We start from the raw sequence: 27,595 nt of genomic DNA on the forward strand, positions 1-27,595 counted from the left end.
AGGGCAATTAAGCGAGTTACCGACATTAATTAGGATCGAACCACCGACCATGGGCAGCGACGCAGCAGCAAGCAGCGCCGGGGACCTGGGTGATGCGCGCCAGTCGTTCGTCGTCTTTCTCTCCTCCGGGATGGAGCGCTTCCCTGTTCTGAGATTTCTCCCTCCTCTTTTCCCTCAGCCGGTAATTGGGTCTGTGACCCTTGCGTGGACGATGGTGACTAAATGGTCGGTTCCCCTTCTTAAATAGCATAAACGCTTGCGCCGGTAATTCCTACGTGAATGTTTCAGCTGTTATTAGCAAGTATATGGACTAGCTGATCAAAATCATTTTTTTTTATAGAATTCTAGGGTTTCTGCCTTGATAATTTTGAGATTTTTTCCTTCTGATTCTTTGTTTGCCCAGCAGGGATGCAACAGTGGTGGTGCTAGGAGAAATTTTGGCAAAACCGTATGTTTCTACCTCCCTGCAATTTGTGTGCATTTTGTTTCTGTTACTGAAGATGATTACTGAAAGAAATCCAGCAGGGTTACAAATGCATCCATGTAAATAATTAGATTGTAGATAATTGTATGTTTTTCCAGTTTCAGGGGTATGTTCCTTTGTAGGGAAGACAGTAGGAGAAAATTATTGATGTCTTTTCTTAAACTGAGATATGATTATCTGATGGATTCCTTGCTTATGGTTTACAAATTGAAGTAAATTACTAAACAACAACACACGATAGATACAAACATGTAGTGGATATTTTAAAATTAGGAATAACCATGTCACAACAAGTTATATCCATTGCAAGTGTTACGTCTTGAATTATTATTATTTTGATAGAACAACAACATAATCAGAAGAAACAAAATGGATTATTCTGGTGAAAATACATGAGATAGGCTAATACTGTTTGATAGTTGTTAGACCTGTACCAGCTGATTAAACTTGTATGTTGGCTAAAAAGGGTAAGGAGTTCATGTTAACAGTAGTTAGTCTATTCTTTGATTTCCAAGTCTTCAAGATGCTTTGGTATCTGAAGGACTTGTTCTACAAGCCAAGAACGACCAGGTACATGGCTCTTTAAATGGTTCAGAAAGTGTTACTTTTGCATTTAATTTCTGGATTTGGTCCTCCATTTATTGGATTAGATGGTGATGGCTAGGTGAGCTGTCTTATGGTACGAAGATGGTACGAGGCTAGGGTGGGCTAGGTTTTATTTTTTGGCATATTAAGAAAAATTCCAAATTATATTGAAATTCATAAACTTAAAATTTTCAAACAGAAACCCAAATTAATAAGCTTCCAATCACCACAAATAAAAAATAATAGCCTTTTTCTTTTTTGAATACTATAAAAAATCAATCAAATAGTTCATCCAGATCATTTTCTTCACAAATATATGTATTTAAATATATGTAGTTGTATGTATATCAATAACATTGAATTTTGGTGTTTTTCAGGGTTTCAAACCTGAAACTGAATAGAAACTGAAAATTTTCTCTTATTATCAAATCAAGACCAAAGTGACATATTGAATTCTTGATTAGTATGCTTTGATTGTTCATTTGGATTTTAAGTTCTGATTTTGGATGCCAATCTATTCAGGTGGTGAAGCATGAAGACTACCGAATGAAGATGGCACTCAACGTAAACAAAGGCACAAAACAAGCAAGCACCTAGAATTGTGACCTGGTGTCTGCCTTATGTAGTATTTGACAATCCTGTAAGTAATGCTCGCTTACCTAGTAAACAACATTGGGGAAACTCAAAATTCTGTTTGAGCTAATAAACTATAATAAGAAAAGCTTTCCTAATTCACAAGGAAAGCTTTAATCTCAGTTAGATTTCTCAGGCATCCTAACATGCTTTTCACAGTCCAAAGGTTTTGTTGTTGAACATAAAATTTGAGGAAGTTTTGATTCTTAAAAGACATGACCACATGATCTTAGTACTGTGAAAAACATGTATAATAATCGTTGCTTTCCGACACTTGATGCATTTATGGTTGATAAGGACATGGTCTAACATAAATGCTCACTTTATGTAAGCTTGACAATGTATAGCTTATCGTGTTCTATAGCAAATCCTAGCCTGCGACTGTTTTCTGTTATAAATGGATTTCGCCAAATTTGCATATACCTCTAAAATTGCAAAGCAGTTGTACCGCAAACGATGCGGTAAATTCTCAATTTTTTTCATTGTGCTGCCACATCCAAAGAGTTAATTTGATTGAATATATCAAAATCATTGAAGATAGCTGGTCAAAATTTTGGAAAACAATACATTGCAATTGTTTAGTTTACTAAACTTCCAAATTACAGCAATGTGTAGGTAGTTGTGCCTCTAGGTCAGTTGAGGGCAGTCAATCCCACAAGGGAGGGAGTTGTCGCCGTCAACAACCATGAGTTCTAGTTTGTGAGATTTGCATCGCATGAGAAAACCCTCAAGGATCCATGCAAGACTCTCAATGTAGTGTTCATTTTTATCCCAATTTCAACTACAGTTATTTGTAGTCAATAGTCTAAAAGATGTGGAACAATGTGTTGCTTGTAATCATTTTTCAATTAGTACACAAAACACTTGAGTCATAACAAATAGTGAGATTAAGGTTTGATATCTTGAGTTGTGTCAAAGTTTCAGTCTTTGACTAAAATAATATAATTTTAGTACTTAATCATGTCATGTTGGTGCAATTTCTATATTTTTATTTAATTAATTATTAATGATAACATGATTAATTTACATAGAATAAGTTGTAATTTTTAATTAACCATTTTATTATATTATTTTGACAATACGTGTGTAATATTTTTCTTATTGTGTTGATTAATTTGATCTTTTTAGAGTTAAAAATACTTACGACTAACTAATTTTACATTGTAACTTTACTCACTTATAAACTTAGTGATTGACACTTATACTCTTCTTAACTTTTGTAGGTAGGATTCTGAAGGAGGGATAAGAAAATGGGGCATGCCCTAGTCTCTATAAATTGGGGCATGTTTTGCTTTTAAATTTAACAACATCACAGGAATTTCAAATTTGAAGGCCCAAGAGCATCCTTTCCCTTACACTCTGTTTGGATCAGGTGAGGGACGGTTCAGTAATGGAAGGGGAAGGGAGGGGAAGGAAGGGAAAGGGAAGGGAAGGGAGGAGAAGAAAAGTAACCTTGTTTGGGAGGAAAGGAAGGTTTAAAAGAAAGGGAATGGGAGTTAAAGATATAAAATGTCGAAAATATCCTACGAGCTTCGTCCCGTCGCCCCAATCCATCTTCCTCCTCCTCCTCGTCTTCGACCTCCATCTGCCTCCGCATGAAGCCACGGTCCGGGGCCAGTTTGGAGTTGAGCCGGTCGCGCTCCCGCTGGGTCCTCCGACTGGAACAGCGCGAGGAGGCCGCGGAGGAACCCGCGGTCGATGTGGCGGCGGAGCGTCCGCTCGTCGGCCTCGGCCACGGCCGCGGAGAGGATGTCGTGCGCGACGTGGAGGTGGGGCCAATCGGGAGCGAGAGCCATCGCGCAGCCGTCGCCGTCCTCGTCGAGGAGGTCCAGCGGCAAACAAGGGTGCGCCGGCGCGGGGAGCGGGCGGAAGAGGTTGGCGGCGAGCATGGCGAGGAGCGGCGGCCAGACAGCTTCGTCGAGGAAAAGATGGGTAAAATTGGAATACGCAGGCTTCCCCTTCCTTACACCCCGATTTGGGGTGTAAGAAATTGTACGTATTTATGACCATGGAGGGGTAGTGTTCCCCTTCTTTCCCCTTCCCCTCCTTACCTCACTCCATCCCAAACACAGATAAAAAAATTTTTTCCCCTTCCTTACCTTTCCCTCCCTTTCCCTCACCTCCTCCCAAACAAGGCGTTAGTATCCAGGAAGAGTGAAGAGATAGCTGGTTGGTAAGATCACCATTCATGAATTAACACTGGAATACACTTTGTTTATTCTCATAAGCCCTTCTACCAATAATGATGAGATATGATCTCATAGAGTTTAAGAATATTCTTCTTCCCATCATGTCATGGATTTTTGTACTCGGTTAATGTTTGTTTCATTTAGATTTTTGTTTGAGTGCAGGTTGAAATGATTCTCCAGGCTTTGGAATATGAAATTGGTAATTTTTTTCTCATTTCTTTTTTTTTGATGTATGAGAATGAGCTGTGTTAGTCCCAAGAGTCTGAACTATTTGGAGTTGGTTGCAGTAATCTTGACCTCTCCAGTGAATCTACTCATGGCTATATTGATATACCATCACCTAAGGCTAAATGCTCATCTTCTTGATATGCACATTTATTGATGTGTAAATGTTTATACCAAAAAATGTAAAATGTAAACCCATTATATTATATACTTCATATTTGTTTATCCTTATCAACACTATGCTCGGATATACATTTTATTTGTACTGAACTAAGAGCCTGCTACTAATTTCATATGATATTGTCGTTTGACCTTCATGGAAGGATGAGTGATGGCATGTCTTTGGGTATTGAAGCACTTCTTAACCCACTCACAATTCTTGGAGTTGGACATTTCCATACAATTTGGTTGAATTTGTACCAATCCACCATATACTAAACACAATGGAAGTGTACCAAGAGCTGAGCATTTCTTTAATCCTAATATTCCTCTTTCTTGCTGTGGTTTTACAACTCAGCAAGATTTTAAATCTGTATTTAGCTGTGAACAAATTAAAATTTGCTAACCAACCAAATAAGAAGGAAACTCTGCTTAAAACACTCTGGAATGTTAGCTTTTGTACGCATGTGTAACTTACTGGGTTTAGAATCTGATTACAGTAACTGATATTTCCACTAGACCTACCCCTTGCAATATCCAAGTTTGGCAGTGATCAAATTCTTTTAATTCAGCAGATAAGACATTGTAATACTAGATTTCTAGGTTGAGTGGAATTACAGTTGAAATACATATGCTTATTTGCAGCTGAACTATATTCTTAGCAATCTAGCATTCTTGCAGAACACGGGAAGATCTTGGACGAGTTCTTTATTTCAACTGCAGGTAATAGAGAAATATCCTGTATTTATAACTAGAATCCTGCTTCGTGTAATCAACTTAATAATCGAGTTTTTTGCGATTTGGCAGGAAAATTTCAGACTGATGTTGGGAAGAGTTGGGCTGCTGAAGTGGTATCAAGAAGAAACAAGAGACTACTTAATACGCCTAACTAAGTGAGTTGGCTAAAAACATTGTCAAATAATAAGAGTTCGAGCAGTAGCTGAACTGAACAAAATGAATCAGTTCCTATACCAAGTCAAGGGAAGCAACTTTGATGTAACTTCCTGGTGCTTTTCACTTGAATCAGTAAGCTTATAACCGTTTTGTTGTTTTAGTTTTGCATGGGTTTCGAGTGGGCTCACAAATCATTTGTAGTTCCATTCAAGACTCTACAAATGGGATATTTACCAGTGTTTAAATAATCTTCTCCTTTAAGTTGTTTCTGAAACAGAAAATTTATACACTTTTCCTGGTACCTTCGGAATTTTCAGTTCTATGCAGGTCCACCAAGGCATGCCTCGCGTGTTCCTCATGCAACAGCACGAATACGTGCAAGGGTTTGAGGCTTTTGCATGAGTTAAACAAGCGGATGTGGATGTTTTTCCCCTCTTTTTAACAGATTCAGTTTTTTAATTGTTTGAATTGGCTAAAGTGATCGATTTGTTTTTCCGATTAAACTCCATTAGTTACTCCTTCCGCAGGTTGAACGTGGACTCAAGGCTATTAATGCTGATGTTTCTGAAATTGCATGAAGAATATTAAACATGTAAAGGCCAAGAGAATGACGTTTGCAAATGATTTTCAAAAACAAATCGAGGATAATTTGAAGTGTTTTGTTGGTCCTTTCGTTAGCTGAACAAAGTTGAATGACAAGTTGCTTTCACGCGACTATCAGAAGTAACCTTTTTTTGGCTGAAATATGATATATTTACGCTGCGTTTATCTGAAAGAGAATAAAATATGAAGAAGAAAGAAATATAATAGTCGAAGTGAAAGAGAAGAAAGGAGTTGTCTTGTCTTTTTTTTATTCATTTATATTCATTAAATAACTTTTTCTTTTTTCTAATTCGTCCTTCCTTCCAAATCAAACGATGGAAAGTAATATTTTTGTTTTATTTTCCTTTGTTTTCCTCATATCTTTCCATCCAGATAATGGCAGAGAAGGAAAAGAATCATTCGTTCATCTTCAATAAATGTGGAACTCAATTCGAGAAATACTTTTGTTATCTAACGACAGATTCAATTTCAAATGAATCTGAAGTCGAGGCATGAAATTTTCTTATTCAGAATTGAATATCAATTAATTTTTTTTACAAAAGAAAAAAAATGTTTTTAGATAGAGATTGCATCTGAATTGGTAGAGAAATTAACTGAATAGAATCCAATCGGGCTTCGTCTTCGATCGACGCCTCCAATCCATTGAAACAATGGCTGATTTACCTCTGCAACCACGCGTTCCTCAGCTGCACATCCACCGGATCCCCGAAGCATTGGGCCCTCACCAGGCAGAAGTGGGTGCAGAATCCCACCGCCGACATCACCCGGGTGGTGTTGAGGATGTAGCAGGCGGCGCAGTCCATGCCGCGGCCCTGCACCACTAGCGCCCACGTCTCGTGATTGTCGCATCCGCCGGCGATCGCGCTGTCTTCCTCGCGGCTCTCGTCCTCCCCGTCCCCTTCCAGCCTCTCTACCAGGATGACGGCGTCGGGCGTGCGTCTCGTCCTCTCCCACCGCTTCTTGATCCGCGGCCAGCGCTCCGGGAACGCCTCTTCCTTAACCAGCCTCAACCCCGACGCGCCGCCGCAGTCGGAGAAGATGTGCATAAAAAAGGGCTCATTTTCGATGTTCCGCACGATCTGCAATGCCAATCGCTCGATAGGTCAGGAAAACTTCACGAAAGAGGAGGAATTTTTCCCTCATTCAATCGGGATGCTTACCTCTCCGATCGAATCCGTAATCCACCGCTCCAACTTCTCGGGCGTGGCACGAGCCCTCTCCTCCTCCACCGCCTTGTTGAAGTAAAGCGCCGGTGGCCGCGTCGAGACAGAAAGATCCCGCCTTTCCGACGAGAGGCGGTCCGCCGTCGGGGCGGTGCTCCTCGAGATCGTCAAACTCGCCTCGGCACACATCCTCCTTCTACGAGACGTCAATTGGGCACCAATACGACGGCATGGCGAGGGACCTCCTCGTTTCTGCATCAACAGAGGCAGCTCCCTCGCCGTGGCCGCGGAACGGAGATCCAAGCCACAGGAGGAGGACGCCATCGGTGGAGCTCGATCGATTGAATGCAAGATATAGATTCGAAGCCGCCGTCACTCTTTCGACGTTGAATAAATAAAAGAGGCCGAAACCAATGAGAGGAATTGGTCGGGAGGAGGCGGGCGTTGGGACAGTCAAAGAAACGAACTGCAACACCGCGTCCGCCTTTTTTTTTTCTCGTGCTTTATCCGACGTGGCAACCCCTCGCCTGATCGCCTGCGGCCTCTAAATTTCTGCTCCACGTTGGCACCGTGTTATCTGGTTACTTCTTCCGACGTGGCGACCTATGAATGGGCTGTTGTGCTGTTTGGAATTTGGAAGATGGCATTGGACTGAGATGTGTGGGAGGACCGGCCCATGCACGTTCCCGCACGCGGACGGCTCGCAGTTGGCCTCGGTCCCCGCCAAACCGAAACCTTGCAGGAGGCCAACGTGGCGTCCACGTGTCATGTGATTATTAGGGCAATTAAGCGAGTTGCCGACATTAATTAGGATCGAACCACCGACCATGGGCCAGCGACGCAGCAGCAAGCAGCGCCGGGGACCTGGGCGATGCGCGCCAGTCGTTCGTCGTCTTTCTCTCCTCCGGGATGGAGCGCTTCCCTGTTCTGAGATTTCTCCCTCCTCTTTTCCCTCAGCCGGTAATTGGGTCTGTGACCCTTGCGTGGATGATGGTGACTAAATGGTCGATTCCCCTTCTTAAATAGCATAAACGCTTGCGCCGGTAATTCCTACGTGAATGTTTCAGCTGTTATTAGCAAGTATATGGACTAGCTGATCAAAATCATTTTTTTATAGAATTCTATGGTTTCTGCCTTGATAATTTTGAGATTTTTTCCTTCTGATTCTTTGTTTGCCCAGCAGGGATGCAACAGTGGTGGTGCTAGGAGAAATTTTGGCAAAACCGTATGTTTCTACCTCCCTGCAATTTGTGTGCATTTTGTTTCTGTTACTGAAGATGATTACTGAAAGAAAACCAGCAGGGTTACAAATGCATCCATGTAAATAATTAGATTGTAGATAATTGTATGTTTTTCCAGTTTCAGGGATATGTTCCTTTGTAGGGAAGACAGTAGGAGAAAATTATAAACTGAGATATGATTATCTGATGGATTCCTTGCTTATGGTTTACAAATTGAAGTAAATTACTAAACAACAACACACGATAGATACAAACATGTAGTGGATATTTTAAAATTAGGAATAACCATGTCACAACAAGTTATATCCATTGCAAGTGTTACGTCTTGAATTGTTATTATTTTGATAGAACAACAACATAATCAGAAGAAACAAAATGGATTATTCTGGTGAAAATACATGAGATAGGCTAATACTGTTTGATATTTATTGTGTTGTTTAGACCTGTACCAGCTGATTAAACTTGTTGTTGGCTAAAAAAGGTAAGGAGTTCATGTTAACAGTAGTTAGTCTATTCTTTGATTTCCAAGTCTTCAAGATGCTTTGGTATCTGAAGGACTTGTTCTACAAGCCAAGAACGACCAGGTACATGGCTCTTTAAATGGTTCGGAAAGTGTTACTTTTGCATTTAATTTCTGGATTTGGTCCTCCATTTATTGGATTAGATGGTGATGGCTAGGTGAGCTGTCTTATGGTACCAAGATGGTACGAGGCTAGGGTGGGCTAGGTTTTATTTTTTGGCATATTAAGAAAAATTCCAAATTATATTGAAATTCATAAACTTAAAATTTTCAAACAGAAACCCAAATTAATAAGCTTCCAATCACCACAAATCAAAAATAATAGCCTTTTTCTTTTTTGAATACTATAAAAAATCAATCAAATAGTTCATCCAGATCATTTTCTTCACAAATATATGTATTTAAATATATGTAGTTGTATGTATATCAATAACATTGAATTTTGGTGTTTTTCAGGGTTTCAAACCTGAAACTGAATAGAAACTGAAAATTTTCTCTTATTATCAAATCAAGACCAAAGTGACATATTGAATTCTTGATTAGTATGCTTTGATTGTTCATTTGGATTTTAAGTTCTGATTTTGGATGCCAATCTATTCAGGTGGTGAAGCATGAAGACTACCGAATGAAGATGGCACTCAACGTAAACAAAGGCACAAAACAAGCAAGCACCTAGAATTGTGACCTGGTGTCTGCCTTATGTAGTATTTGACAATCCTGTAAGTAATGCTCGCTTACCTAGTAAACAACATTGGGGAAACTCAAAATTCTGTTTGAGCTAATAAACTATAATAAGAAAAGCTTTCCTAATTCACAAGGAAAGCTTTAATCTCAGTTAGATTTCTCAGGCTTCCTAACATGCTTTTCACAGTCCAAAGGTTTTGTTGTTGAACATAAAATTTGAGGAAGTTTTGATTCTTAAAAGACATGACCACATGATCTTACTGTGAAAAACATGTATAATAATCGTTGCTTTCCGACACTTGATGCATTTATGGTTGATAAGGACATGGTCTAACATAAATGCTCACTTTATGTTAGCTTGACAATGTATAGCTTATCGTGTTCTATAGCAAATCCTAGCCTGCGACTGTTTTCTGTTATAAATGGATTTCGCCAAATTTGCATATACCTCTAAAATTGCAAAGCAGTTGTACCGCAAACGATGCGGTAAATTCTCAATTTTTTTCGTTGTGCTGCCACATCCAAAGAGTTAATTTGATTGAATATATCAAAATCATTGAAGATAGCTGGTCAAAATTTTGGAAAACAATACATTGCAATTGTTTAGTTTACTAAACTTCCAAATTACAGCAATGTGTAGGTAGTTGTGCCTCTAGGTCAGTTGAGGGCAGTCAATCCCACAAGGGACTCAACCATGAGTTCTAGTTTGTGAGATTTGCATCGCATGAGAAAACCCTCAAGGATCCATGCAAGGCTCTCAATGTAGTGTTCATTTTTATCCCAATTTCAACTACAGTTATTTGTAGTCATCTAAAAGATGTGGAACAATGTGTTGCTTGTAATCATTTTTCAATTAGTACACAAAACACTTGAGTCATAACAAATAGTGAGATTAAGGTTTGAAATCTTGAGTTGTATCAAAGTTTCAGTCTTTGATTAAAATAATATAATTTTAGTACTTAATCATGTCGTGTTGGTACAATTTCTATTTTTTATTTAAGTAATTATTAATGATAACATGATTAATTTACATAGAATAAGTTGTAATTTTTAATTATCCATTTTATTATAATTAATTATATTGACAATACGTGTGTAATATTTTTCTTATATGTGTTGATTAATTTGATCTTTTTAGAGTTAAAAATACTTACGACTAACTAATTTTACATTGTAACTTTACTCACTTATAAACTTAGTGATTGACACTTATACTCTTCTTAACTTTTGTAGGTAGGATTCTGAAGGAGGGATAAGAAAATGGGGCATGCCCTAGTCTCTATAAATTGGGGCATGTTTTGCTTTTAAATTTAACAACATCACAGGAATTTCAAATTTGAAGGCCCAATTTTTGAAGGCCCAAGAGCATCCTTTCCCTTAGTATCCAGGAAGAGTGAAGAGATAGCTGGTTGGTAAGATCACCATTCATGAATTAACACTGGAATACACTTTGTTTATTCTCATAAGCCCTTCTACCAAAATCAAACCCTGCAAGCATTAGACATAAACTTGCTGTAGGGAAGTTGCTCAGTCATACATTTTTCTTTACATCCATACATGGAAATAGTTAATTAGCCTGTTCTTGTACACTCATCTCAAAACATAAGAGCTGAACAGAGCAAAAATAATACTCATCCCGATTTCGAATTCATTGCTCAGGCTCACTTCAGTTGCTAGAGCAACCCCATGTGTTTGACATCTGATGACTCAAGCCGCGCTGCTAGCATTGCCAACTGACCTTTCACGCTTAGATCAATAACATGAGATCCATCGCTGCAGTAGCTGATGACGAACCCTGCAATCAATGATGGATCAATGGAGTTTTCGAGTCTCAATTCCTGGAATCCAGTAAGCCTCTGCATCTTCTTAGATATCAGCTCAATTTGCCTCTCGTCCAATTTCACAGCTGAAGAGACAGAAACAACAAGAGCATGATCACTTGGCTTGAAGCGGCCACTGTTACCTTCTTTGCTCACTTCCTCCAACAAACCATGCGTGGAACTTGTACTTAAGGGATGTAATTCCAATATGTCATTCGTCTGATCAGTTTGATAGAGGGACTGGGTTAGTGGAATTGTTGTCCTTCTGGCAGAGGGCCTCGTTGTTGTCAGTTTGAGAAAGCAAGTTCTGCGAAATGGCAGATAGTCATCTTGTGAAGCTGAACGTTTCAAGGGTAATGCTGGTTGCCCAGTTGCACTGATGGATTGGCTTAAGATGCTCATCTGCACAACCAGAATCAGCAGCAGCCAGAAACCCTGCAAACTACTGAATTAATCATATGGGCATCCACTGAGATTTAATTGCAAATTGTGTCAAAAGCATGGAGCAGGGGAAAGTAACAAGAATTAAGCAGAGAAAGATGAACCTGTAGGAGGAACGGATTCGAGTTACCTGGATCAACAGTCGCAGCAGAAGAAGAAAGAGTACGGAGTTTTAAGGCATTGGTTCAGAGACGAAAGGTTAGCGACTGAAGGAGTGTTGGTAGCCACAGAAGCGCCATCTTCTGCAGCTATCTTATCTCTTCAATGCGCGACATATTTACAAATAACTCCATCACAAAAAATGATCGATGGCAAGGTTTTTATTTATTGAGGCCAGGGATTATTATATTTTCCCAAAGATATTTTGACACTTAAATATCGATCATTATCACACCTCTTATCTAAATTCATTCCATGTAATGAAAAATTAAATTTATTTAAGATTCAAACAAAAAATTATGGTAATAATAGTAATAAACAGGATTCATCTCTTGTCACTGTGGATAAGATCTTTCAATCTTCTCCAAAAACAGTCTGATACCTATAAAAAGTAAATTATCCACTTAACGAGTAATCCAAACTCTAACCTGCATGAACTGCCACTATAAATAGACTCGACAAAAACACTGCAAAATTTAGCACCATAAATTATCTCTGATGGCTTAAAATTTCAATTTGTCGCAGCTGGTTACTGCACGATGCAGATCTTGATGACGGAAGCCATGCCGACGCGATGGAGGGCGACGACGGCGTCGCCGTGCTTGCATAGTCCCTTCGCCACTGCCGACTTGAGCGCCGCCTCCAAGATCTCGTCGGTGGACTCTGAGTCGGTGGCCTTGGCCGAGCCCTCCGCCAGCAGCGGCACGAGCCCCCTGTGGATGAGGCTGTGCCTTGCGGGGCTCTCGTCGCTCACGCTCCAGTCGAACGAGTCCGTCGTCAGCGTCGGCACCACCACCGACAGCACCGGCACCCGCGGCCGATACTTGGCCACCAGCTTGGCCGTGGTCCCGCCGCGGGTCAAGACCACGATCAGCGCCGCCTTGGCCTTGTTGGCCGTGCGCACAGCGGAGGACGCGAGACTCTCCAGGGGGCTCATCGGCAGCGGCGCTGACCGTATCATCTGCTTGAAAATGGCCGCGTAGTCGAGGGACGACTCGGCCTCCACGCATATCCGGGCCATGATCCGGACAGCCAGCTCCGGGTACGCGCCGGCGGCGCTCTCGCCGCTGAGCATAACGCAGTCACTGCCGTCGAGGACGGCGTTGGCGACGTCGGTGGCCTCGGCTCGGGTAGGGCGAGGCGACTTGATCATGGACTCGAGCATTTGGGTGGCTGTGACGACGGGCTTCCCGGCGAGGTTACACTTGTAGATCATCATTTTCTGGGCGAGGAATATCTTCTCCACGGGAATCTCCATGCCAAGATCACCGCGAGCAACCATGAAAGCATCGGTCTCCCTCAATATGTCGTCGAAATTTATGACGCCTTCCTGGTTCTCCACCTACAATGAACAGAGCATCAGTTTTGGATTCAAACAACCACTGCATGGTAAAGTTCTGACCTTTGACATGAGCTTGATGGTTTTTGCATGAGGCCCAAGAACCTCCCGGACAGTGACAAGATCAGATCCTTTGCGCACAAACGACAGAGCGATCATGTCGATCTTGTTGGGAACGCCCCAACCCAGAATGTCTTCCTTGTCCTTCTCCGTCAGCGTGGGGAGATCCACCACGACGCCAGGCAGGTTGACGTTCTTCCTCTCGCCAAGCTTTGCGGTGTTCTCGCACCGGCATCTCACAGTTCCGGCAGCAGGGTCACACGATAGCACGGTCAGGGTTATTGTGCCGTCCGCACACAGGATGGTGTTTCCTGGTTTCAGGTCTACGGGAAGCTTTCTGTAACTCATGGAGATGGTGTTCTCGTCGCCCTCGATGCTGTAATCTGTGCTGATGGTGATTTCTTGGCCCTCCGTGAGTTGTATGGGTTTGCCATCCTTCAGAAAGCCAGTGCGAATCTCAGGACCCTGTCGAAAATAAATCTTACAAACTCACTTCCAAGTAAACCAAAGAAAAATATTTTAATAGCAATAAAGTACAGATTAAAACAATCAAACAAATCATTTAACAAGACAAGAACTCCAGTTAGTAAATAGATTGCAAAAGAACACAACAATCACAGAATGAGCATACATAAGAATCAAGAAAGAAGAAAAGAAGAGATTATTATAGTACATAGATGAGCCCTTGCTACTTTTCATTTGGCGTTGCTCTGTTTCTAAACTGATTGCAGAGTAAAATACATCATCCAAATGTTCAGAATAATGACGCTATAATTAGTTTAGTTAGGTGAAACGAAAGCTATATGACTCTTTGCAAAAAGCTTTAGAAAGAGTAGGAACGCAGCAGAATGCAGTCCAAAGAGTAGAACTTCCACAAGTGATGAACATTGCTTAATAGAAAAGTAAGTGTAGTTAGATTGCAGGTATACTAATGTTTGGGGATGAAAAGGGAGAAGGACAAAAGATAATAGAAAATGCCACCATTGTCGTTACAAATCGTGTTATCCAACTGATTGGGATGTCAACATCGATTAGGGTCAATGTAGTATTCCTTTATGAGCAAGACCGGAGGCACCTTCAATAACATTCATAAATTTCAAAAATGGGAACTCAAAATATGAGCAGAAATTAGAGGACGGTTACTCATCAAAATAATAAGGAAAGAAATTAGGGCAGGTAGGGTCACGAGAGCAGAAAGGCGAAACCTTGGTATCGAGCATGACGGCGCACAAGATCCCAGTGTTTTGCATGGCGATTCTGAGGTTGTCGAGGGTTTCCTTGTGATACTCGTGCGTCCCGTGAGAGAAGTTGAATCTAGCGACGTTCATGCCGGCGCGCAGCAGTTTCTCCAGCATCGGCACTGACCTCGACGCCGGTCCAAGCGTGCACACGATCTTCGTCTTCGGCAAGCGCCCGTCGTCGGGCAGTTCCTTCAGGATCCCTTCGATGTCGTTGTTCGCCATCCCCTGCAAAAATGTCTAAACGAAAATTCAAATCAACGAAAGAAGCAATCATCCTCAGCCCAAATAATAATAATAATGCCAAAAATTTTGATTTCAAACACAAAAAACGATCAAACACGAGATCGATTCTGCCATCATTGCTTCCATTAGAGATCCACAGAGGAACAACAAGGATCGAAGCGTTACCTTCCACTTGCAGAGATCAGCGAGCAACCGCCCTCAGCGTAGCTTGTTCAGGGAGGAGGAGACGAGGGGAATGCCCTTTTTAAGCGGGGCGGGTGAGGGTACGAAGAAAAAATGCACGGGCACGATTCCCCTCAGAGAACGTGATCGGGCTATACAAGCCGTCGGATACGTACAGTCGTTAACGTCTGAAAAAAAATTAATTCGTTTCCACCCGCGATTTACCTGCTCTATAATTGGAGAAGATGATCCAACTTGCCTCAATAGACGCGGCGGGTACGTTTAGAATTAGGAGGCGGCCGCTGGTTTATGGATACTGCGGCGATGGGCGGCCGTCGGTGGACCAGTGCTATAAAAATAAATTGATACGAGAATTCATTTCGAATTTCAGTTTCTGATTTAGGAAGATGCGTGATTCGCACGCCAAAATCATATTTTAGTAATTAAACGAGATGGGAAAGAACTATTAAAGAATATACCGGGGACTAATAGTCTATGTGCTCTCTCGGAGACTCTGAAAAAAGCTTCTGGAAAAAGAAACACAGTGTTTATTTCCGGGTCGGACCGACTGGTTCGGCAGCTAACTCAAATTGGTTGATCAGAATTTCGTCGCCGGTTCACGGTCGGAGAAGTCGAACCGAATTTGATCGAGTCCTTTCGCTGCATGCCCGCCTGCCCACAGCTTAGCTGATGGAGACGGGAGTGGTGTGGGGCCCGCCGCCATGGCGTGGATACCGGAACGTTAAGGTGTGCCGTTTGACTCGTGTCTGAATAGTCGGGTAAAAGTTGGCGGATCGTTGACTATAATTAACTAAAATCGTCGGTTTTGCTTCTCAATTTTATGGGGATGCATATTTATGATAAATCAAAATTAGAAAAAACTCAATTGAGGATTTAGCGTTAGTTTAAATTTCTGCATATATGAATATCTATCCACTGATTTTCTCAATTTTTTTATATTATTATAAAAAATGGAGAAATATTTGTTAATATTAAAGGAGTATTTTTAAAAATATATATTAAAACCTCTTCGATTTTTAAGTCGTTAGAATGCAGTGAAATCAAAAGTGGAGTAAAGAATAAAGATTGCGAGAAGGAGAAATTTTGAATCTATGGACGATGTCTACACTTGACTAGTCATAGGTTTGAAAGAAGTGATAAATTTGTAGAGATTGTAATCACAATTATAAAAGAAATAAAAGTTGTTTGATTGTTTTAGTCATTTTTCAATTTAATTATTGTTAATTATGATAAGCCTGATTGCTCGATCATTATTAGCCAAGTATGATGATCATAGTGGCCTGTTATTAGGGAGGTGGACCGCATCAAATAATATTATTGGGGATTGAGATTGGGAGCATGAGAGATCGAGTTAGATAAAGAGCTCAAGTGGCCGAGCTAGATGAGTAGCTTGACGAATCAAGCTAATCAATGAGTTCAAGAGCCAGAAATAGAATAGGGAACTGTAATGAATTTGTTCTTGCTATAATCAAAGGCAATTTAGAGTTATACCACTTAAAAAAACCAACACTAAAAAATATTACAAAATATATTTTAAAAAATATACATGAATCTAAGGAAGATACATTGTGGCATCAAATAGAAGATAGTAGTATATCCAGTATCACAAAGAAATTCCAAATTTTTGAGTAATCTACTGGTCGCTCTATTTTTCTGTTTCGATAAATTAAAGAAACATTCATATATATCCAATTAAAAGGGGAAAATGAAGAATTGATTGATGGGGAAAAGCATTCATATCGTGAACTGGGTCCAATTCAATGATTGGAACAACTGCACAACCACTCTATATAGAGACCGATTGGTCCCCGGGGCAATGGTGCAACGGTAGGATATCCGGATTGTAACTCAGGGACCGACGTATTTGTAGAAATTTTCCTCCAAATGGGGAGCGCAATCAAAGGATGCTGGACATCTGGATTGGCTGCCGTATGCGCTTTCCGATTTACCCTGGTGGTCGGTGGGAAACTTCCGTGGAACCGGACCGACCACTCCCAGAGATGTGACTATTGGGATTATCATTTTTTTTATATAAAGACTGATTGGGATTTATCTTTTTTTTATATAGAGATTTTCATAAAACTCCACTAGTTTCAAGTGAGTTGGAAGACATAAGAGGAAATGCCTCGTATTATTTATCACTGTGCATCTATGAATTTTATTCAGATACGTAAAATTAATATTGTTGTGTGAAAGAAGCTATAGATTATCAACTTATAGACAGGAGAAATAAATTTGATTCTGCACATTCCCTCTCTTTTAGTGGCATACAAAGAGAATATATAAAAAAGAAAGTGAACTTTTAAAAGCATGAATAAAATTCTAAATCCTGTTCGGCATGCTTTCTAAGCATGAATAGGATCTCCTTCAAGATCAGTGAAAACATGTTTGATATATTCTTCTTGATTGCTGTACATATCTCATTCTCAGGCGATGTGTTCAGGCCCTTATCTCACTGCCAGTGATTCGTTATTCGGTGTCAGAACTCTGACAGACCTAGCAATTAATCTTGTTCTATCCGAAATTTATGGACGTAATATTTCACGCTATCTCCCCTGTGCATTTTAGGAGATAAATACGCCTTATACGATCCAGAGAAGCCTTGTACGATCAACAGCAGCCGTATCTGTCAATCCAATCAGCCTTATACGATCAAGAGCAGTCGTATCTGTCAATCCAATCAGAGCATTAAAGGTAGGCAGATTTTTCAAAGGCAGTTCCAATCTTGTTCCATAAATTTGTGTTTTTCCGTAAATTTGTGGTTTTAAAATATTATTATCATTATTATTTAGCTTCAAAAGATTTTCACCTCTCTAGTAATCACTACGTTTGTTCTTGCAAAAAGATAACGTTCAACGCCCTTCTATGACATTTGTGCTTATACAGAATTAAGAGCTCAATCGATTCCTTCTTGTACAACACACCTAGAAGGCATATCTTTTATCTAGGATTGTTCGACGAGCAGTTATTTTCAATGCAAAATCTTGCAACGCAATCTTAGTAAGAATTCTGGATTCTCAAATCCAAACAATGTGTTGTATAATCCGTGATACGCTTCTCCAATCAGCGACATAAAAGACCGCAAAAAAAAAAAAAAGGAAAGAAAAAGATCGAGGGAATCGATCAGTCGGTAAGAATCTGTGTCATCTTCCTCGTGACGAACACTTGCAAGGTTCCATCCGTCCCGCCGGCGGCGAGTGCGCCGCTGTCGCCGTCAGCTGCCAGCTGCCTCCAGCTCACCGCCCCAACGAATCCGTTCTGGTCGCTCCTGGCCTCCGTCCGCCGCGTGAATCCTTGCACCCAAATCGGGTCCCCCCAGCGGAGGTCGTACACGAAAACCTCGTCGCTCTCCGACCCGCATCCGATGAGCCCCGCGCCGCGCCAAACCGACATGCCGACGAAGCTCCGGGCGTTGGCGTGGCCGCGGTATTCCCGCACCTGCCTCCCCTGCTCCCATTCCCACAGCCGGTGGGTCCCGTCGGTCCCCGACGTGACCAGGCGGCGCCCCCCCTGCGCGAAGCGCGCGTACGTCACCGCCCGCTCGTGCCCGCCCAACGCCGCCACCGGGCCAGCCGCCGTTGCACGGGCGTCGAACACGTACGCGCGGCGGTCGGCGCTGCCCGCCGCGACCCACGGCCCGCCCTCGGGGTCGAACTCCACGCAGCAGACCGGACCGTCAACGCGCATGACGCCGGCCGCGCATCCTCCGCCGCCGCACCGCGGGTCCCACAGCTGCACGGTGCCGTCGTCGGACCCGGAGGCGCCGAGGTCTCCGCGCGCCGAGTAGTCCACGCTCCACACGCGGCGGCCGCCGTGCTCGTCGCGCTCCAGCACCACCGCGCTCCGCTCCACATCGTACTCGGTGACCACGCCGTCATAGTCTCCTGATCCGATGATGCGGCCGTCGGATCCGGGCCGCCACCGCAGGCTGCTGAGCTTGGCCGGCGCGCAGATGCAGAGCCGGCAGGCGGTGGGTTGGCCATTATATACGCGCGTCTCGGATTCAGAAGAAAGCAAAGTGGCGAGGCTATACAACCTTATCTTCCTAGCGATGCCGGCGGTGGCCAATAGCCTGTCGGTGGGGTCGAACTCGACTGCGCCGATGGCATCGGAGGCCTCCCCCGCGGCCGCCGGGGACACGACAGACGACAAGCGGAAGCACCAGTGGCGCTGAGCTCTCTCTTCCGACGAGTCGGCAGGTGATTCGTTCATTGCCCATTCATGGAGCAACCGCCACGCCTAACTAAAACGATTGGTGCAAGTGGCAAATGACGACGCAGCCTCTCCGATTCCCTTTTGGCCTCATCTTCTTCTTCGCAGTCCTCCTTATAATATATTCTTATAATTTCGAGTTGCTAGAGGAAGATATACCAAAATTCAAACACAATGCCTCATGTAGAATGGACAATAAATAGATTTTGATTCGGCCTAATCTGGCTTAATTCTATTTTTCATGTGCGATGTTGTTTCCATTTTCACGTAGTTACGTTGGGAGTCGTGGTGCAAGATCACAAGGACTTGGAACACATGTACAGTGTTAAAGCCACAAATTTGGCTTGTGATATGGAGCTCTCAATGATTTTGCTACGCATGAAGATGCGTGGACATCAGGCTTCCACTTCCACCATTAATATTAATATTCCCCACTGGAAGTTAACCACCCTAATTAATTAATGGTTATACAAAATCCGAACCATTAAATCCAAGTTAAGAATGTAATCTTCTTAATTATGTTCTGCTCGTGAGATCGAGGAGGTGACATTAATGACAGGTTGCTTGTCTTTGTGTTTTTTTTCCTCTTTTTTTCTGGCGTTTCAGCGTCTTTGCATAGTGTTTTCCATTTGTTCTGTGGTGGTGAGGCTGCAGGAACGTGGGACAACGCGGGCCTGTCACAGCTGCCTTCTCGATAAGGATGAAGAGAGCACGGCCCTTTAGTTTTCCACCTTCAACAATGTTAACGACTAAAACTTTAAAAAAGTCCTCGGCCTATATATTTACATTGGTTTTCAACCCTTTTATTCGTTGACTTTTTTCAACGACTTTTCATTAGGATTAGGCCACATGAGTCAATGAGTTTGAGTGATAGTTTAGTTGATTTTTTTTTTTTGCTTCAATCTGCTGATTCTAAATTCTCTTCATTCTTCATGACTATTATGTAACATATATGAAAACCAGACCTGATTAAATAAAAAAAATACAGATAATGATGCAGTTTAGTCAATTCAGCACCAGTCAAAGTCAGCGAACTGCTTCCTTTCTATTCTTTTTGTGGTTCATAAAATGACAAGTACTAGTGTCGACGAGATTCTAAATGACAGGTATTTAAAAAACGCATTCTTTGATAATTTACAAAATTTAGTAGACCCGGTTCTATTTCGGTCGGAGATCAGAAACCGACGGACCATCCGATTCGGTTTCAAAACATTTCAAACCGAACCGTGCCCATGGGTTTAAGCCGTGGGATTGGTAGTGTGACGGTCGGATTCGTTTCAAACGGCCAAAGGGGTCGTCGACTGCGATCGCTTCCGACGAAGGCAATGGATCTCCCAGAGCTCAGGGAAGACGAGGGAGGGGGTTATAGGAACAGAGAGTTCGGACTTCAGATCTCTTTGTTCCTCGTCGGATCGTTGATAAACGTTACGGCAAACTTCTTGCCATTCTTTGTGCACCACGAGCTTGATTTCCATTTCAAACCCTTCATCCTATGCCGAGTGGGTTGGTTTTTCGAACCCTCAGAGGACCTGATAATCTCCGTGCTAAATCAAAGAAGTGAATTTGCAGCGAATAAGATTTTGGCTTTGCTCTGTTTTGTTTTACCGCTTGCCTTCCTTTACCGAGACTTTAAACTGAATCTGGAACGCTTTTTGCATTCTCTGCTCGTGCTAGGTTTTTGACGCTTTACGCCCTGATCAGTTATCTGTCTATAATGCTTCAATCGATATGTTCTTATAATCTGGAACACATATCATGTATGTTTTGTCCGTACATTTTATTATGCATGTTGGATTGACAACCTTGTACGATTTCTTTGGAGGGGGAACTTTCAATTTTGAAAAAAAAAAAAAATTGGTACCCAGACTATCTATAACATTTGTCTAGTTCATCTTCACAGGTATTCTTTATGCAAATTGCGCTTTACAAACTTCTCAGAATATCTTTTGTTTTTCAAAATTTATTAAACATCTAGAAACTTGGGTTATTTTTTGTCTGCACCGTATCATGCATGATGCATCTTCATTGTATTCTTTCGTTGTGTGTACATCTATAATTCTTTATATTTGTCTAGGAATTGGTATGGAAGTCTCAGATGCAAGTGAGATTACGAATGTGATGGCTATTTTATCATCAATCCCTTATGATGAATGGTGGTTTTCAGTTTCAACTTCAGGCTGGCGGCCATCAGCTCGCTACAAGTTAAAGATGTGACTATGTACTCCACTTTCAGGTACAAGGAGTATTAGGTCCCATGGTATTGTGATCGAGTATCCCTTATCTGATTTCAGTTTGTACCTCGTCTCTCCTACTAAAATCTCTTCTACTCTAAATTTTGGGATGCTATATTTTAAGAATAATTTTTGCATCTTACATAATGCATTTCTGTTCTTGTTAATTTGTTAACTGGTAACCTGCTTATCCTAAAACCATTGTAGCATGCAGCAGAATTTATCAACGAAAAGCTCTATGTAGTTGGTGGGAGTTGTAATGGCCGATATTTGTCGGATGTTCAGGTGATACACATTGATCTTTCTTTACTGATGCCAAATAATGAGAGTGCAGGTAATTATTTATGATGAATTCTATAGCTTTTTGATTTTAGGGCATTGATATGGTCTACTCTAAGCCTTGAGATAGATAAGGATGGTTGCAGGTTAGACAGAATTGATCAAGAAAAGGGCTTTCCTGCAGTGGCAGGCCATAGCTTGGTGTGTTTTGCAAATTGTGGAGCAAAAAACCACTCATATCTGAGGACTTACAATTTTGATCTTTCCACTAGCTTAGATTTAGATGTTGTGCTTTTCAACAGGTGAAGTGGGAAAACAACCTTCTAGTTGTTGCTGGATTTACAAAGAACTTGTTGGATTATCTGACAAGCAGAGTGCATGACCTACTAACTTTCGTTGCAATCTATGTTTGCTTAAGTTACCAAAGACATGACATTTGTTGTTTAGGCTTGTTGAAATTTTACCATCTACCACTAACTTGTCTGGTTGATAAATGAACTTCAATTATTAACTTGATCAGACAGATCTAAGTTTCTAAGAATTGGCAATAAGCAAGTGCCAGTTCAAAAAGTTCAAAAGACAAAAGGCCAATGTAATTGAAATTCTGTAATCATCACACACTCAATTGGGACTTTCTTAGTCCAAATTAAGATTCAGTTCGTTAGTTTCTATCACTATCAAAATAAAAGGGAATTTGAAGGTCAATTAAGAAAGTTTGTTAGCTCTCGAGGCTTGTTCATGTTCAAAGCTAAATTTGAGCCTCTTGTTGTAAGCCAGTATCTTCATCTACTTTGCAAAAGGATTCATTTCACTTTCATGGTGTTCTTTTCATATTTCCATTGAGTTCATCTTTTGTGTGCTGTATTGATCATCATCATCAAACAAAATTTATTTGGATTTCTTAAATCATATTTAATTAAGCTAATTAGTGTTTTCCTTTGCCTCTATTCTTTTCACCTTTAAGAATAGAGCAATGTGTCTGCGGATTTATGATCCATATTGGGCCCGATCCAATAAGAATTGCCATAAATAACTAAAGAGTGAAGGGATAAGCCTGCCAAAATTTTTGAGATAAATAGCCATGGGAGTGTGAGGGAGGGAGAAAGGACCCGCATTGAACAAAGTTACCATGGCTTCAGCCTTATCGTGGAGCTCCTCCTGCTGCCCGCTGCCGCATCGGCTCGTCGACCTCGCCCGAAACGAAAGGTCAAAGAAAGCTGCCGGGGTTATGCCCATCCTCGCTCAGAAGAAAGCCAAGAAGTTGCGAAAGGCACGGATGCGAATCTCTTCGTCTTTCTCGTCAACCCAACCGTGCTCCTTCCTCCTTTCGTTCTCGATGTTGTTTTGAAGTTTTTCTCTCTTTCCCTTTTCGTAGATCATTCTCAAGGAGGACGTGGCGGAGCTGGGGAAGAAGGGGGCGCTCATCGATGTGAAGGCTGGTTATTATCGCAATTTCTTGTTGCCTACGGGCAAGGCTCAGATCGTCACGACGCTCTTGCTCAAGTGCGTGTTTTATTGCTTGCTTGTTGCTTGACTATTTTTTCCTTTTTCGGAGGAACTTCTTGTGTTGTGAAATGCGCTCAAGTCTCGAGATTGATCTGATTGTCCAATGAGGAAAGGAGAAACTATGGTAGTTACTTGAGTTCTGTGAAATCATATTGTAAAATTGAAGGCGTAGAAATTGCAGGTGCTTCTCAAAGAGGACTATTATGATTAATCCTACTGAAGTTCTTATTTATGCTCAGTTTTCTAAGTCGTTTTTTTTTTTGTAAATGAGAGCATTAAGGACTCTGTTGCAACTAATTAGGGCTACGCAATAACCTTTTCTCCCGTTGAAAGAAGAAACACAAAATATCTTTAGTTCTAGTATTTTTGTTTTTCTATGCATGGTAGTATGGTGAGATAACTCAGATAAGAGATTTTAATTAGGAGGTTAGGGAACATAAGCACTAAGGTAGGCTTTCTTCTATCTAGGACCCATTACGGAGAAAGAAAGTGTTAGAGATTGGAGGGGAACCACTTATAACACTTTCATTTGTCATCAGGGATTCCCATTCATGGTTAAGGTGGAAAATACATTGAAGTGGAGACATGGACTTATATTAAACATTGTTTCTTCCTGATTGCTTTCAAGATTTTATCTTAAAACAAGTTTTCTGTTTTCAAAGTCAAGGGATTTCTTTTTCAAATTTGTGTTTTTTTTTAATCAAGCATAATTATAAGTAGGGGCATCTTTGAAGACAACTGATGGAGTCACTTCCAAAATTTAGATTTTTTCTAGATTTAATATTTTTAGTATAATAAAGTAGAATGAATTTATCATCTAGATTAATATCTTATAATTCCTTATGTATTGGGAGCAAATACTTAAGCTGCTGACTTTCCCCTTTTGGGAAAACTATATAGACACATTATTGTAAGTTGTTCAGAATAACATGAGTTGAATCAAATTATTGTTTGCCTTACTTTCTATCTATGTCAATTGGTTTGAGAATCACACTCACGCTCTTGCATGGTGGGGAAGGGAGGGTGAGGACTTTGTCCTTGTGAGATTCACCAATGGGTACACAAACATTTTGTTCCAACATGGGAGATCATAGAAGCTCCATTTATTCTTCCAACATTTTCACTCATCATATCTGTCATGCCCCATCATAGAATGATGATGCATCTTCAAGATTTGGATTTTTTAGATTTAATGATTTAATATTTTATTATTGTAATTGTGATAAGAATAAGTTTATCAGCTAAGCTGATATTTATCTTTGGAGAAAAAATATACATTGGTATAGCTAGAGGCATTTAATAAGTCAAGAATTAATTTTTTTATTTGACATCTCTTCATTGCTCCTCCTATTTTCTCTCTTGTTGCATGATCACCGCTTGAGGAATGCGCATTGTATCACAGAATCTTGCTTTCAAATTCAATAATGAAGAGTTAGATCCATTAATATGTCACTCTCAAGTCTCAAGTAAGATGGACTATGTATGAATGGGTCAAGTGTGGACCAAATCCATGAGCATTCCTCTTTCATGTGAAATAGGTTGTTTGGCTCATCTCAGAGTGTGAGTTGCTGAAATCCAAGAATGATCTTAATAGCTGTTCAAATTGATATCACTACCAAATCAAAAAAGTTTACAATTATATTGAATATTAATACGTCAGCTGTCTGTTAATGTGGGGCATTTGAGGAGTTAGAAAAATTTAAGAAGAGTTTGTACATGTGTTGTATGACAAAATTTTCATTGACAACTCATTAGCTAATAAAAAACAGCATTACTACCTGATCTTTTACAGATTTTGTTTGAGATGACTTACAAATATGGTTCTTTTTACTGTAAGAGAACAGAAATGTTTCTTTATGTTGAAGTATATATTAATAATAATATATTTAATTTTTTAATATTTTGTATAATATTTTTGCCTTCGCATTTTTTATCTTAAGCTGTCCTAGTTGTCTCATGACCTAAAGTTGCTATTGGATGTTAGTTGTCTATGATGCAGCTGCTGTATGCTAAAAAAATCCATATGATTCTCATATGGAGTCTGATTATCTTCGCTCTAAATTTACAGCACTTTTTTTAATGTCATCATATGATTAACGATGCTAAGATGATTTCTCTGTTCAACTTTTGAGGCACAAATTCCAGACAATTTCTTCCTTATATCAAATACTTCTTAGGATGTGAATCATTACTTTTGTGCATGGGGGTTATGCCTTTCATATACAGTGGTCAGAATTAGCATGTTAAAGAACAAATTGGGCACTTAGTCTGTTTTCTATCCTTCAAATCGTCTATTTTAGTTGTTCAGTATTATGAAATGCACAAAGATGCACAAAGTTTAAATTTGCCTTATTTTTTTATTTTAGGGAAATGCGGATTGAGGAGGAGAGAATCGAGGCTGAGAAACGACGGGTAAGATTGATTCTATTTAGCTTTATTCATATGCAATTAACATATTCATCTTGTTTGATGATTGCTCGTAGAGTAAATTTCACTTTGCACCCCTTTAGTTTACTAACTTTTCATTTCGCTCTAAATTATGCTTTACCCCCTTTGCAAAATTGTACCATTTTGCCTTTGAATTTAACTTCGTCATGGTGATGTTCAATGACAAAAACAGGTATAAAATTCACTTTTCCCTTGTATTGCCTCCTTTTTTCAAAATGTGCCACTAAAGTTTGAAAATCATCTAAATACCCCCTTACAGTTTTCATACACTTATCATTTTATCGCTATGTCATTATTCCGTTAGATAAATTACCAATCTTATTGGCTAGGTGGTGAATTGATAATAGTTGAAAATTCCAAGGGCATTTTGACAATCTCTAGGGGCATTTTAAAAATAGCATAAATAGTTTGCTGATGATTTTCCATTGACTACCACCTTTACCTAATAGTGTTAAGCTTTGGGGCAACATGGTACAGATTTGCAAAGGTTAGGGGTAAAATGCCATTTATGAAAATTTGGAGGATGAAATGAAAAGGTCAGCAAATCTGGTAAACAGAGTGAGATTTTCTCTTTCTTTTAATTTTTGTATAAAGCCATAATTATTCTTTTTTTTTTCTTTGAAAGATTTGTTCTTGTATATCTTTGAAATAATTGCAGATGTTACTGACAGTTGTGAATGGATTCTGGAAGTTGCATACTGTAATGCTACATAACTAATCAGTCATATCTTACAACGAGGATCATTTTTAGATGGATATTTTGGTTATTATGTTGCATATTAATTTATCTAGAGATGCTTATGGTTTATTCTTTTTGTCCTATGACATCCATCTTCAAAGCCTAAAGACATTTGGTTAGGCAAATCTGAGCCATAGCTCAACCTTCCAAAGAACTAGGACTATGCTTGTTCCATAATCTGAGCCACAGCTAAACCTTCCAAAAAACAGCTGCTATTAGTAGCTGCAGGAACCAAAATAAAGAACTGCATTATGTTTTCATATAGTTCATCTTCTCTTTGTTCTTCTTTATCATCATTGTTAGTTAGCCATCAAATTCTAAAATTTAATAACATCCATTTTCCTTTTTTCCTCATATGTTTGTACTTCTATTAACATAAAGTTCCCTTACTGAGCCAACAATTGCTTGAGGTGCAAAATTTACTTGGCCGTAGTCCTAAAAATTGTTGTTGTTGAACAAGGTAAAAGAAGAAGCACAACAGCTCGCACAGATTTTCCAGACTATTGGAGCATTCAAGGTGAAACGCAAAGGTGGAAAGAATAAACAAATATTTGGAACGTGAGTTTTTACTGCTTCAAACTACTATTGATGAATTCAGGCTGTACCTATGCCATTTAACACTATCATTTTTTATTGATAGTGTTACTTCCCAAGATCTAGTCGACATCATTAAGGCACAACTGAACCGGTATGTCATTTTAAGAACAACGACAACAGTAACATTTCATTACTCTTCCATTGTTAAATGTCCATGCATTCCTATGTTGTAGGGATGTTGACAAAAGGATTGTTACTCTTCCTGAGATTCGTGAGACCGGCGAGTACATAGCTGAGCTTAAGCTTCATCCTGAAGTTACAGCCCTAGTGAAATTGAATGTCTATGCAAATTAGCTTTCTCATTTTAAGGCGTCCTTGAATCTTGACAGCTGCGAGAAGCAATTTGGGCCCTCAAAAATGTTGGTAAAAATTCTTGTGAGATTCATGATACTTCTCTTTGAGAAGGTCAAGTTCACATGTAAATTGTCTTCAGCTTACAGCTTCAGTACGTTACGCTGGATACGGTGGTGTCTGGAGAAAGCACAGCATCATGTTAAGTTAATCTTCAACATTTTTTTTGGCGAAATTCAATGGTGTCGTTTCCTTATTTGTGCATGAGATTTGCACGTACATTTGATATCGTGCTTGGTCATTCTGAATGTTAACTGAATCTCAATATCGCGGTTTTATTTTGTGATTCCTTAATCCTGATTCTCTCATTTTGATTATGTACACCCAAAAAATTGATCTGCAGTATCGGTTTCAGCTGTGCAAAAA

General features: G+C 40.4%; 5 protein-coding genes and 3 long non-coding RNA genes across 13 annotated transcripts; 4 read left to right on the forward strand and 4 right to left on the reverse strand.

The window, feature by feature from the left end:
- The first annotated feature begins 67 nt into the window (after window positions 1-67).
- Window positions 68-3,051, forward strand: LOC141835198 (uncharacterized). 2 transcript variants are annotated; one of them, XR_012602364.1, is made up of 4 exons: window positions 68-264; window positions 407-448; window positions 1,592-1,709; window positions 2,926-3,051. It is a non-coding gene; the product is annotated as an uncharacterized LOC141835198 (long non-coding RNA). The 2 variants fall into 2 exon arrangements; XR_012602362.1 differs by lacking the exon at window positions 2,926-3,051 and having other exon boundaries at window positions 1,592-1,762.
- A 1,000-nt stretch (window positions 3,052-4,051) lies between these two features.
- Window positions 4,052-5,395, forward strand: LOC141844074 (uncharacterized). Its single transcript, XR_012603107.1, has 3 exons — window positions 4,052-4,090; window positions 4,921-4,998; window positions 5,083-5,395. It is a non-coding gene; the product is annotated as an uncharacterized LOC141844074 (long non-coding RNA).
- Window positions 5,396-6,260: 865 nt separating this feature from the next.
- On the reverse strand, window positions 6,261-7,316 carry LOC141844670 (uncharacterized). The gene is made up of 2 exons (XM_074732674.1): window positions 6,933-7,316; window positions 6,261-6,851 (listed from the first exon to the last, which is right to left on the reverse strand). Exons 1-2 carry the CDS (start codon window positions 7,257-7,259, stop codon window positions 6,432-6,434), a joined length of 747 nt encoding a protein of 248 aa, XP_074588775.1. The 5' UTR covers window positions 7,260-7,316; the 3' UTR covers window positions 6,261-6,431.
- Window positions 7,317-7,797: 481 nt separating this feature from the next.
- On the forward strand, window positions 7,798-10,710 carry LOC141837999 (uncharacterized). 2 transcript variants are annotated; one of them, XR_012602611.1, is made up of 4 exons: window positions 7,798-7,978; window positions 8,119-8,160; window positions 9,298-9,415; window positions 10,614-10,710. It is a non-coding gene; the product is annotated as an uncharacterized LOC141837999 (long non-coding RNA). The 2 variants fall into 2 exon arrangements; XR_012602608.1 differs by lacking the exon at window positions 10,614-10,710 and having other exon boundaries at window positions 9,298-9,468.
- A 98-nt stretch (window positions 10,711-10,808) lies between these two features.
- Window positions 10,809-11,826, reverse strand: LOC141838011 (ATP synthase delta chain, chloroplastic-like). 3 transcript variants are annotated; one of them, XM_074725396.1, is made up of 2 exons: window positions 11,772-11,826; window positions 10,809-11,635 (listed from the first exon to the last, which is right to left on the reverse strand). In XM_074725396.1, the coding sequence occupies exon 2, from the start codon at window positions 11,600-11,602 to the stop codon at window positions 11,054-11,056; it is 549 nt and encodes a 182-aa protein (XP_074581497.1). In that variant the 5' UTR covers window positions 11,603-11,635; window positions 11,772-11,826; the 3' UTR covers window positions 10,809-11,053. The 3 variants fall into 3 exon arrangements, with proteins under 3 accessions (XP_074581497.1, XP_074581489.1, XP_074581506.1); XM_074725388.1 differs by having other exon boundaries at window positions 11,746-11,773; XM_074725405.1 differs by lacking the exon at window positions 11,772-11,826 and adding an exon at window positions 11,746-11,766 and having other exon boundaries at window positions 10,809-11,602.
- Window positions 11,827-12,134: 308 nt separating this feature from the next.
- LOC141835867 (pyruvate kinase, cytosolic isozyme-like) lies at window positions 12,135-14,867 on the reverse strand. Of its 2 annotated transcripts, none has more exons than XM_074723264.1 (4): window positions 14,849-14,867; window positions 14,405-14,677; window positions 13,203-13,664; window positions 12,135-13,142 (listed from the first exon to the last, which is right to left on the reverse strand). In XM_074723264.1, the coding sequence occupies exons 2-4, from the start codon at window positions 14,660-14,662 to the stop codon at window positions 12,330-12,332; spliced, it is 1,533 nt and encodes a 510-aa protein (XP_074579365.1). In that variant the 5' UTR covers window positions 14,663-14,677; window positions 14,849-14,867; the 3' UTR covers window positions 12,135-12,329. The 2 variants fall into 2 exon arrangements, with proteins under 2 accessions (XP_074579365.1, XP_074579372.1); XM_074723271.1 differs by having other exon boundaries at window positions 14,405-14,665; window positions 14,849-14,862.
- A 3,088-nt stretch (window positions 14,868-17,955) lies between these two features.
- Window positions 17,956-19,137, reverse strand: LOC141812555 (WD repeat-containing protein RUP2). The gene has a single exon (XM_074700562.1). It carries the CDS (start codon window positions 19,076-19,078, stop codon window positions 17,990-17,992), a length of 1,089 nt encoding a protein of 362 aa, XP_074556663.1. The 5' UTR covers window positions 19,079-19,137; the 3' UTR covers window positions 17,956-17,989.
- Window positions 19,138-22,681: 3,544 nt separating this feature from the next.
- LOC141839616 (large ribosomal subunit protein bL9c) lies at window positions 22,682-27,433 on the forward strand. The gene is made up of 6 exons (XM_074727409.1): window positions 22,682-22,858; window positions 22,964-23,091; window positions 25,461-25,506; window positions 26,742-26,839; window positions 26,922-26,969; window positions 27,052-27,433. The coding sequence occupies exons 1-6, from the start codon at window positions 22,718-22,720 to the stop codon at window positions 27,170-27,172; spliced, it is 582 nt and encodes a 193-aa protein (XP_074583510.1). The 5' UTR covers window positions 22,682-22,717; the 3' UTR covers window positions 27,173-27,433.
- Window positions 27,434-27,595: the final 162 nt, after the last annotated feature.

The sequence above is a fragment of the Curcuma longa genome, chromosome 1 (assembly GCF_044706935.1).
Source record: "Curcuma longa cultivar G26 ecotype Majalengka, Jawa Barat chromosome 1, ITB_CL_G26_1.1, whole genome shotgun sequence".
Taxonomy (NCBI): domain Eukaryota; kingdom Viridiplantae; phylum Streptophyta; class Magnoliopsida; order Zingiberales; family Zingiberaceae; genus Curcuma; species Curcuma longa.